Below are 12,153 nucleotides of genomic sequence, written 5' to 3'. Positions count from 1 at the left end.
AGTTATCAGGACTCTAACAGGAAGTTAACAGGCACCTAGTGGGACTAGTAGTGGGTCCCTTACTGAGTATTTTTATACTCACTCTCTTCATTTCATGTTTTCAGGTAGAGGACGAGGCAAGGGTAGGGGCAAGCTGGCGAGCGACCCGAAGTGAGACCGTGAAGGGCCATAGGGACTACCGCTTCCGCTTATTCTTATTTCAGATTTTCACGTTTGAGTTTGAGTACCTTTCATTACTTACCATCTTTTATGTAGATAGGGCCCGAGTAGGACTTCAGAACGCTTTTACACATTTTTTTGCATGACTACCTTGTTTAAATTTTTATAAATGAAATTTCTTAAACCGTATACGTTTTAATAATTTTTATGACTTAAACCACTTGTTCTATATTTAGTAATGACTTCGATTCAGCATAAGGAGTCGGGTCGTTACAATTCAATTTTCAACTAAGAAAGAAAATATTTTAATCAACAAAAAGAGAAGTCTAATAATTAATGTAATACAAAAACTCTAGCAATACACTTACTATCTCTTCTTCATTTCAAAGGAAACTCGTTAATCCTTCCCATTGTAAAATTCACATTATTTCATTACTACTTTTCTACACTGTTTTATTTTTAGAAGAAAGATAAAAAAAAAAAATCTCTATATAATTTATTATATAATATTATTTTGAAAATTTGAAAATTTTCTGGAGTCTCAACTAGACGAACATAAGAAAGTCCATTTTCATGCTGGAAAGAGTCATTTCAGTAGAAGACTGAAAACGTACAACATATATAAGAGTATCAACATAAATAACGAATTCTACATTTGTTTGATATTTTACTCAAAAACATCACTAAATATTGAATTATTTTCAAATATAGCCATTTTAGATCAAAATATTTACAAAATATAGCAAATTATCACAGTTTATCTACAATAGACACTATAGAAAAAAAGGTCTACGATAGCTCGCTAAAAACACTATCGTAGACATTTTATAACATTTTACCAAAAGTCATGACAGTCTACGCAATTAGTTGTATGTTGACTGAGATATTTTTGGTAGTTCCCATTGTGAGCTTTTTCCATTTTCAAAATTATTCTTAAATATTTTACCGGTGTGTTATATTTTTGTAAAGATCTATATATTTTTCCTGATATTAACTCCTTAAAACTCTATGTGTTGAATATAAAGATTGAAACTTAGTGTTGGTATAGTGTGGTTTTAATGATTCGGTGCTTTTAAAACATGCAGGTTATGCTACTTTTTAATTCTTTTGATAAGGCAACAATTATTAATAGTTATAGCAGTCTTTTCGAAAATATAACAAAACGACAAAATAATTACACTATATAAAACAATTTCAAAAATGGAAAAGCCCACAGGCCCACAACAGAAATACAAAAAAAAAAACCTGTGATTAATTGACACCTAGTATGCATAATATATTTGGTAAACGATCGTTTAGATTTGGTTAGTCTTTCGTACACGATCGTTTAGGTTTGATCGTTTAAATTTGGCTACTCAAATCTACACAACTTTTTTACAAGAGTTTTTTATATACAATCGTTTGATTTGACTATTACATAATCGTTTAAATTTGGGTAGGCAAATCTAAATAATTTTAATTTTTTTTTTTGTATATGATCGTTTATATTTTATACACAGTCGTCTAAATTTGGATTGCCAAATTATAATGATTTTTTTCAAGGTTTTTTGGTAAACAATCATTTGGATTTGGTACACGATCCGTTATATTTGATGCACAATCGTTTAGATTTGATTGTTTAAATTTGGCTACCTAAATATAACGACTTTTTTTAAGATTCTTTGGTAAACTATTGTTTAGATTTGGCTATCCAATATTCACGATCTTTATATTTAAAACATGATCATAAACAAACAAATAACAGTTTGAAAAAGAAAATATAAAAGAAAAATTTTATTTTTTGTACACGATCTTGAACCAAATAACAGTTTGAAAAAAAATGGTAGAAAAAGACGATAGAAAGGAAAAGAACAATTGCAGAAAAAGATGGCAGAAAGAAAGAAAAAATTGCAGAGAGGAATAGAAGAAAGACAACAGGAAAGAAGGGCAAACTTAGAATATTAAAAAAAAAGTGTCAGTTTCATGGACTTTTTCATTTTGTTACATCGACCATAAATAAATTTGAAGTCGTTTATATATTTATAATAAGGGTTTATTATATTTATGAAAATTAACCAAAGTTAAACCTCATTTTTTTCAAAAGAGAAAAACTTTAAAATTACAATATTCAATCATAAATTTGAATACATTTATATATTTATAATCAAGGTTTTTTAAAAAATATAATAAATCGACAAAATATTTACATCATACAGAACAATTTGTGAAAAGAAAAAACTTCACAGGCCCACAATCGATTAATTAGCCATACACACACATGTAATTCTTATTGTAAACGATCATAATATGCTACCGTGTAGGTAATGATAAATGATCATGTAGATAGTATAAACACGATGGTGTAATGCTTTTTAACGATGGAAAAAAATACTTCAAAATTGAGCGATTGTATTAAACAAGCTAAATGATCATGTTGACTATGGTAAGTGATCGTTTAAATCATGTCCACACAATCATGTAGTTTTTTTAAATGATGGAAAAAGAGTTTCAAAGCTAAATGATCGTGTTGACCATGCAAACGATCACGTTAACTATGGTAAGCGATCGTTTAGATTCTGTCAACATGGTCATTTAGATCATTTTAAACGATGAAAAATGGACTTCAAATTTAAATGATCACGTTGATCATGCTAAATGATCGTTTAGATCATGTCATGATATTTAACCTAACTTGATATTCTTGAATATGAGGAATATGAAGAAGCTTCAAAGAATCATTCCAAAAAATGGTGAAGATGAAATAGGAGAATGAAACAAAATAATCAATTATTTAAAAATAGAAGAAAGAAAATCTGGAAGCAGAGCTAAAGAAATATGGCAGAGAAGATGAATAAATCGCAAAGAACAAGAAGAAAGAGAACTGATGAAACGTCCACAATATCAAGGACAAATCTGAAATTTATGAAAATATTTTATAGGTTTCATGGGTTTTTTGTTTTTGTTAGACAAGCCGTAAATATATTTGTATTTTGTTACATTTATAAAAATTAACCTTTACAATAATGTTGTTTTCAAATATATCAAAATAAATACAAATTGTTTTTAAAATATAGCAAAATATCACTAATGTTTTTAAATATTTATCAGCGTTTATTGCTAATTATCATTACTGACAAACTTTATAATTTTGCTATATCTATAAATATTTTCAACAATTTTATCATTTAAAAGGATGTTTTAAAGTAAGTTTATTTTAAAGAAGTATTAATACCAGGATTCCATTTGTCACGCTATTACTTTCTCATTGAAAATAAATAGAAATTAAATTCCAAGTGATGTAGGAATGAAGTTTGACAAGCACGTATGTCAAACCGGTAGATTTCTGTAGAGGTGCCCCTTCAATTTATGGGTTTAGTATTTTTAATATATTGTTTAAATCTGTTTAAAAAATATATAAAAACAGGTTCATTCAACTAAGCCCACATAAACTGATCAACCATTCGTATGTACCTTCAAATTCCTCCACCTCCAAGCGATACTAAAAAAATTGATCAATACATTAATTTTGATGTTTGAGTCATTGTAAGGACCTGTTTCCTTTATGAGATTTCCTACTTTTGTTCTTGTCCTCAAATGGTGAGAACAAGGGTGGGGATGAGGTAAATACCTCTCATCGGAATGAAGAAGAGGAACCTCACTAGCAATTTGTGGTGCACGTGAGGTGCTCGCATGTCTCTCTACACTAGAAATTTGCGCTCTCCGCTTGGTGTGGGTTTTTAATCGTCGGTTAACTTTTTTTGGCATTTGAGTAAACGGCTTACTTCAGGTTATCACAAAATAAATTTACCCGGTAAGATTCTAAGATTTTGCTCGGTATTATTGGTTGTAATAAAGTTTTAGATTTGAATATTTCATTAAAATCTAAACTTGGTGTTCTCGGCTAGGAGTGTAAGTTCTCTCGACGATGTGTTTCTTAAGTATTTTCTTGATCATTTCGCTTTGTGTTATATCCGATTATTATTCATCTATTCGACTGGTAGTTGTTTGGTTCCAAAGACATGGTATTCCGGTAATTTTCGAGTGACAAGATGTGAGATTTATAAAAAACGCTTGTTGTGTTCTGAAGTGATGAAATCATATTAGATCTATTGATTGGATTTGATGGCGACTTCAGAGAAGAGTCAATCAATGGTTGGAGATACTGCCTTGGTGAAGAAACCGGCATTGGCCAGAATGAAAAGAATCCACGAGGAGGTGGCGCAAATGGGAAACGAAGTTGATGGAGGGGATGACCTAAATCGGGTCCGTCCCACTCAGAACTGGTTGGCCCATCAAACAGATCGTGGACCACTTGATGTTGGAGCATAGCGAGCTGGGCCTTCAAAAGGGGTTGTCGGTCATGAAACTTCTAAAATTTGGCTTGTTTTAAATCGGCTAATTTCAAGGGATGGACAAAATTTTACTAATGGGTCAAGGGGTTCTGATTTGCCGAATTGACAAAACACAATTGGTTCAAAATGGAAGCCTTTAGATGGTTAGAAGTTTGGGGAAAAATAAGCTGAAATCTCCGGTGGATCGATGGAAATTTTGAAGAGTCAGAATGAAAATGATCCTGTAGGGATTATGCCTCATGGAGGTCCAAAAAAGCAAAATAATAGGGAACCCTTAACACTGACACTAAATCATCGTGGGCGTCTCTTTTTGGGTCATCTAGTGAAGGTTCTCTGCCTTACACTCCTCCTCAAATAGTTGGGGATAAAATTGTTGTTTTTCCTTCAGAAGAGGTATTATTCAAGGAGTTTAAGTGTGGGAAAACTTCTTAGTAGGCCAACTAATCGACAAAAAATTACCTTATGCTGTTATCCATAGGCTTATTGAGAAAATATGGGATAAAATTGAAATGCTCACGATTATTATTATGGAAAATAATCTAATTTGTTTTCAATTTAGTCGTCCAAAATCTGTAGATTGGATTCTTTTGTGCGGACCATGGCACCTTGGGGGAAAATCTATGCTACTCAAAAAATGGGCTCCAGGTATTGTCTCTGAATCCTTTGTTTTTAATTCAATTCCCGTTTGGATTAGATTGGGTAGAATCCCTATGGAGTTGTGGACAGAAGTAGAGTTGACTATTGTTTCAAGTGTGGTGGGTAAACCCATAACATTAGATTTGGCCCCTAAGGAGATATGTAGGCTATCTTATGCTCGTGTGTGTGTAGAATTAGATGTAGATTCTTAAATGCCTGCTGAAATTCCTGTTAACATTAGAGGAGTTTATTTTATTGTTACGGTTCATTATGAGTGAAAACCACGCAAGTGTAATTTATGTAGTGCTTTTGGGCACTCTAATGAGAAGTGTCTTAAAAATATGGAACAACGGGTAGAGGATGTAAAAAAGGATACTCCTGGTTAAAGGGATGAACTGGCCTATGTGGAATGTAGGAAACTTATTCTAGAGTCATTCAAATAGTTGGAGGAAGGTGAAATCAGTAGTTCTCCAAATAGGCCTAGTCGTCAAATGGAGAAAGAAGTAGGTAAACGAGATGAGTTTGCTATTGTCACCCATAAGAAGAAGCAGTTGGTCTCTGTAAGAGATCGTGGTAAAAGTTTGGAGGTAACTATGCATGATTCTTTTGATAGTCTTTTAGAGGTGGGTGAGGATGATAACTAGGCATTAACTGTAGTGAATGGATTACCACTGTCCTTACAGGTGGATGGTAGGCACAACCGGTGCCTCAATGAGAAGGTGCACAATGCTAAGGAGGCCATGGATAGGACTCAGAAAGAGGTAGATCGTAACCCTACGTCAGATATTTTAAGTCGTCAAGTCGTCCTGGAAACTGAGGTCTTCTGGACGGCTGTTAGATTGGAGGAAGCCTCTCTTCGTCAGAAGTCCTGAATTAGATGGTTGGAACTTAGTGATCAGAATAATGTCTTCTTCCATCGTTCTGTTCGTTTGCATATGAGTCGTAATTCTTTACTTTCTTTTGTTGATTCGAATGGTTCCAGGTTAACTTCTCATGATGGGGTGGTTCAGTTGGCAGTAAATTATTTTCGTAATAGTTTAGGTTCCCAAGAGATTGGCTATAGGGAGCTATCTCCCTTGATTGAGAACATTGTGTAGTTTAGATGGTATGAGGAGTGTTGTCAGGTGTTATAGGCTCCTATTAACCATGAGGAGGTTAAGAAAGTCTTATTCTCTATGAATATCAGAAAGAATCCTGATCCTGATGGGTTCTCGATTGGGTTTTTCAAAGGTGTCTGGTTTGTTGTTGGGGAGGATTTCTGTGATGTTGTCTTACAGTTTTTCTAGACTTTCTATCTTTCTCAAGGAGTTCAAGCTACTGCTATTACCCTCATTCCTAAGCGTTATGGGACTGAGCGTATGGAGGAGTTTCGACCTATTTCTTGTTGTAATGTGATATACAAATGTATTTCTAAGATTTTGGCTGATAGACTTCGTGTGTGGCTTCCTTCTTTTATTAGTGGTAATCAGTATGCTTTTATTCATGAAAGGAGTATTATTGATAATATTCTTTGTGTCAGGAGCTGGTTGTGGGTTATCATCTTAACGTTGGTAAGCCTCACTGTACTTTGAAAGTTGATCTTCAAAAAGCTTATGACTCTGTTCACTAGGACTTTCTGTTTGGCCTGTTGATTACTATTGGTACTCCTTTGAGGTTTGTGAGCTTGCTTATGGCCTGTGTTACTTCCCCCATGTTCTCCATTAAGATTAACGACTCCTTGGAAGGATTTTTCCATGGTAGGAAAGGTTTAAGGCAGGGTGATCATTTATCTCCTTTCCTTTTTGTTAATGTGATGGAGGTTCTTTCTCGTATGCTGAATAAACCTCTCCAGAGTTTCCATTTTCATCAGCAATGTGAGAAGGTTAGCTTAACTCACTTGACTATTGTTGACGACCTTATGATATTTTGTGTTACTGATGAGCCCTCTCTGAGTTTTGTTCGTGAGACTCTACAGAAGTTTGTGAGCTTTCAGGTTTGTTTGCAAATCTTGAGAAAAGCTCTACTTTTGTTGTGGGGGTTAGTAATGAGGTTGCTTCCCATTTAGATGCTAGTTTGGCTATTGCCCTTGGGAACCTACCTGTTCGCAATCTTGGACTTCCTTTACTATTTGGTAGGTTACGTTCTAATGATTATGCTCCTCTTATTCAACGTATTACTAGTCGGATTCGATCTTGGACAGTTAGAGTTCTACCTTTTTCTGGTAGATTGTAGCTGGTTCGTTCTGTGCTTTGCAGTCCTTAGGTTTATTGGGTTAGTGTGTTTGTTCTGCCTCCAGTATGCATCATGAGGTAGACAAGATACTAAGGTCTTATCTTAGTAGGGGTAAGGAGGAAGGTAGAAGGGATGTTAAGGTGGCATGGACAGAAGTATGTCTTCCTTTCGAAGAGGGTAGAGTTGCTATCCGTGATGGGCCTTCTTGGAATATTGCGAGTACTTCGAAGATTCTTTGGTTGTTGCTGATGAGTTTGGGATCTCTTTGAGTGGCTTGGGTGGAGGCTTACATTCTTAAGGGGAGGTCGTTGTGGACAGTTTAGAGTGGTGTGGGTCGTTCTTGGTGTCTCGGGCTATCTTGCATAAGCGGGATAGTCTGAAATAACATCTTTGGATGGAGGTGGGGGATGGCAGGTTGTAGAGTATAGCTTGAACCGTGGTTACAGGGGGGTCCCATTCTTGAGCAGGTTGGGGAAAGGGTGCTTTATGATGCAGCGAGTCGAAAGGAGGCTAGACTTTTTGAGTTCATTGGACCGGATAGGGAGTGGCAATGACCAAGTGTGTCTATGGAGTTGATTGAGTTATGGGATAGAGTTCAGGCTGTTAATCTGTGTCTTACTGTTTTGGATAGATGGGTATGGGTTCCTGGTTGTCAGGGTGGTTTCTTGATCGCGAGTGCATGGGATTTTATTCGTCCTCGGGGTGGTCGGGTTCATTGGGCTGGTTTATTGTGGGGTAGGGGGAATGTCCCTAAGCATTCCTTTTATGTGTGGTTGGTCATTAAAGATAGGTTGGGGACTAGAGATAAGTTGTGTAGGTGGGATAGTTTGGTTTTCCTGTTGTGCATTCTTTGTCAGGGGGTGTCGAGTCTCGCGATCATTTGTTCTTTTTTGTGTCATTTCAAGGGGATATTTGGTCTCGAGTCCTACAGGTCATGGTTTCCTCTCACAGGATTAGGTATTGGGGGGTTGAGTTGTCTTGAATTTGTCGTCAAGGTATTGGAAATGGTGTGAGGAGGAAGCTGTGGTGTGTTCATTGGTGTGCAATTATCTAGTTTATTTGGAAGGAGCAGAATCATCATTTCCATGGTGGTCAGGCTCATGATCTCATTGTCATATTCAAGCTTTCTTGTACATGTATTCGTGCTCGTGTTGTTTCTTGGCGTGAGGATGCTCAAATTCTTATTTAGCTTGTTTTATTTTCGGTTTTTATGTGCTTGTCCCTGGGCTGTGGGATTTTTATTATTCTTTGTTTTGTTGTTTTCCCATGTTTGGTGGGATTGTTTTGAGTTTGTTGTCTTTGTGTCTTTTTATGACTTTGACTTTCTTTTTGTGCTTTTGTTACGTTTTTTGTTTTTCCTTGTTTTTTGTGAGTATTTTTTTGCTTTGTTACCTTGGCCTCAGGCAGTAAGGTCCTCCTTGTTGTATAATAATATTACCTTAGAAAATAAAAAAAGAGGAATCCCACCGTCTCAATAGGGTTGCCAACACTTATATATAAAATGAGCTACATAAATTTTTTGGCTCCGCCACTGTGTCATACTTGAAAAATAAAATTACAATTTAATTGAACTCATACATTATCACGATCTTGTGTGTAATTAACTTTTAAACTGCAATGAATATGTATTATGTAGTCAAGAAACTTTTAATCTTTGATACTTAATACAAACTTGGAGAAGAGTGCTTGAGTTCAAAATTTCTTTGAAAAGTTAAGTAGTTTAATTGAATTTCAATCCATTAATACTTAAGCTCGTTTATTGTTTATTTAATGAATGATTGTGTGTTTAATCTAGAATCATAATCAAATGCATTTCCATTCCTATCTCCCGAGTCTGTTTAATATATTGTTCTTTAAAGAAATTGCTGTTGATCATTCACATCTGATTTAATTTTCTTCTTTGCACATATTTAATTTGCTTGCACCAAAATTCTCACCATCAACAAACATCCCCTCATTTACTTTAAAATTTGATAATTGCATGTAAAACAAAGTTATAGGCTCTCGTGGGCGGTTTTAAAATTCATTTGTTTTACTTCCCAGCAGACAGACTTTGAAAGAGAGAAAAAATTAGAATGAGGTTTCATAATTAAATTTCAGAATGCATTTCTTTCTGTAGGCAAAACACGAAAACATGACGTGAAATGTTATTTAGAAATTCAAAACTTTGCTATTCATGACCATTTACTAATCACTATATTTGTTAATATTTGGGAGATGAAAGATGTTCCAAAATTTTATATGTAAAAAAAACAAGCTCGACATGTTGATTTTGGTTGGCGGGAAGTTGCATGATGTAGCTAAGCACTAATTTTTTAGCAACATTTATTGATACTCAACAAAGTACCAAATTTAGAAAAAAAACATTAACTAAGCTTTTCAATATAGAGAAAAAAAAAAGAAGATAATACAAGTTTTATCATCAACAACAAACTATGAACAAATTTGAGCTTGCCTAATCAGGGTATATAAGCAAAGTTTGGGCTATGCTTTTCCCACCACAATTCCAGAAGTTGATATTCAATTGCGAAAAAGATACAAGAAGATGGAAAGAACTATGCAAGTCATTCTCCTTCTAGCCCTAGTCTTTCTGTTTTCATCTCTCTCGACTTATTCCTTACCCTTGTCAACACGAGGAAGATGGATTATTGATTCGAAAACAGGACAACGAGTGAAACTCGTGTGTGTAAATTGGCCTTCCCACACACAAAGCATGTTGATAGAAGGTCTCAACCATAGGCCATTGAAAGAACTAGCAGACGAAGCAATCAAGTTAAGATTCAATTGTGTACGACTCACATATGCAACGCACATGTTCACACGCTACGCAAATAGGACAGTCGAAGAAAACTTTGATCTTCTTGATTTAGGTCAAGCAAAAGCTGGATTGGCTCAATATAATCCTTTTGTCTTGAACAAGACTATTGCGGAAGCTTATGAAGCTGTTGTTGATGTGTTGGGGGCAAGTGGTCTAATGGTGATTGCTGACAATCACATGAGCCAGCCAAGATGGTGTTGCTCTCTTGATGATGGGAATGGGTTCTTTGGAAACCGCTATTTTGACCCTCAAGAATGGCTACAAGGTCTTAGCTTAGTTGCTCAACGCTTTAACAACAAATCCACGGTATGTAACATCAAAAGATCTTCTTATCAATTTCTTCAAACTAAATTACTAAAGGATTTTAAAATTTCTATAATCTTTTTCATTAAACAATGAAAATCTTTTTATGATTGTTCAAGGTTGTAGGGATGAGTTTACGAAATGAGATACGAGGAATGATGGAAAATGCAAATGATTGGAACCACTATGTAACTCAAGGAGTAACCACGATCCATAACATAAATCCAGAAGTTTTAGTGATTGTTGGAGGCTTAAATTATGACAATGATCTTCGATGCTTAAAGGAGAAGCCTTTGAATGTAAGCACCTTAGACAATAAGTTGGTCTTCGAGGTACACTTGTATTCTTTTAGTGGTGCTTCTGAGAGCAAGTTTGTGCAACAACCATTGAACAATATTTGTGCAAAAATCATAAATGAATTTATAGATCATGCTGAGTTTGTCATTGAAGGATCAAACCCATTTCCTTTATTTGTTAGTGAATATGGGTATGATCAAAGAGAGGTTGACGATGCGGAAAATCGATTCATGAGTTGTTTCACAGCCCATCTTGCACAAAAAGATTTGGATTGGGCATTGTGGACATGGCAAGGTAGTTATTATTATAGAGAAGGCCAAGCAGAGCTTCCAGAAACTTTTGGAGTGCTCGAGTCCAATTGGACTCAAATTAAGAACCCTAACTTTGTCCAAAAGTTTCAACTATTGCAAACCATGTTGCAAGGTAACTATATATATTAATGATTTTCAATTTAAGCAAGGATCTATAACAAGTAAATTAAACTACGCTATGATTTGGTAAAGTTGATGTTAAATGGTTCAATTAGTTTGTTTTGTAAAAAAGTAACAATTTGGATAACGTTTTTTTTTTATGGTACGCAGATCCAAATTCTAATGCATCATACTCTTATGTTATATATCATCCACAAAGTGGGCAATGTATCGAAGTCTCTAATGACAACAAAGACATTGTCCTAACCAATTGCTCCACCTCAAGTCGATGGAGTCATGACAATGATAGTACTCCAATAAAGATGTCAAGCACTGGTTTGTGCTTGAAGGCTAGTGGAGAAGGTCTGGCCGCTTCTCTTTCAACTGACTGCTTAGGCAAACAAAGTGTTTGGAGTGCAATTTCAAACTCTAAACTTCATTTGGCAACTATCACAGAAAATGGAAAGAGTCTTTGTCTACAGATTGAAAGCTCAAATTCTTCAAAAATTGTGACCAACTCTTGTATTTGCACCACTGATGATCCAACTTGCCTCCAAGACACACAAAGCCAATGGTTTGAACTTGTTGAAACCAACACATTGTGATTCGCTTTGTATTTCTATGATTTATTATATGAAAATCCCTTATCATTTATGACTATTTTGAAGCCAACGTTTCTTTTTCATTTAAAAATTTTCTTATTTTCAATTAGTTTAAGAACCTATGTGGTCCTAATGATAAATTACTAGACTCGTTGATTAAAGTAGGACAAAAAATAAAAAAAGTTTTAGACAATTGAAAATTTATGACCTAAATTTATAAAATATATTCACGCTAACCCATTCAAATGATCTTTAATTTAGAATGGCTTTATCTTTCCTTCAAGTGTGTGGAATACATATCCAACTGTTTAGTTTTTTCTTTTTCTTTTTAAAAAACTTTATTTAATTTGGAAAAAATTCAAGCCAATCGCCCAAAATGAATTTTT

General features: G+C 34.8%; 1 protein-coding gene across 1 annotated transcript; it reads left to right on the top strand.

The window, feature by feature from the left end:
- The first annotated feature begins 7,903 nt into the window (after positions 1-7,903).
- Positions 7,904-11,770, top strand: LOC103488703 (glycosyl hydrolase 5 family protein-like). The gene is made up of 5 exons (XM_051082871.1): positions 7,904-8,150; positions 8,195-8,294; positions 9,801-10,461; positions 10,578-11,178; positions 11,337-11,770. Exons 1-5 carry the CDS (start codon positions 7,904-7,906, stop codon positions 11,768-11,770), a joined length of 2,043 nt encoding a protein of 680 aa, XP_050938828.1.
- Positions 11,771-12,153: the final 383 nt, after the last annotated feature.

The sequence above is a fragment of the Cucumis melo genome, chromosome 3, assembly GCF_025177605.1.
Source record: "Cucumis melo cultivar AY chromosome 3, USDA_Cmelo_AY_1.0, whole genome shotgun sequence".
NCBI classification, from domain to species: Eukaryota; Viridiplantae; Streptophyta; class Magnoliopsida; order Cucurbitales; family Cucurbitaceae; genus Cucumis; species Cucumis melo.
This window is presented reverse-complemented; position numbering and strand designations above follow the sequence as displayed.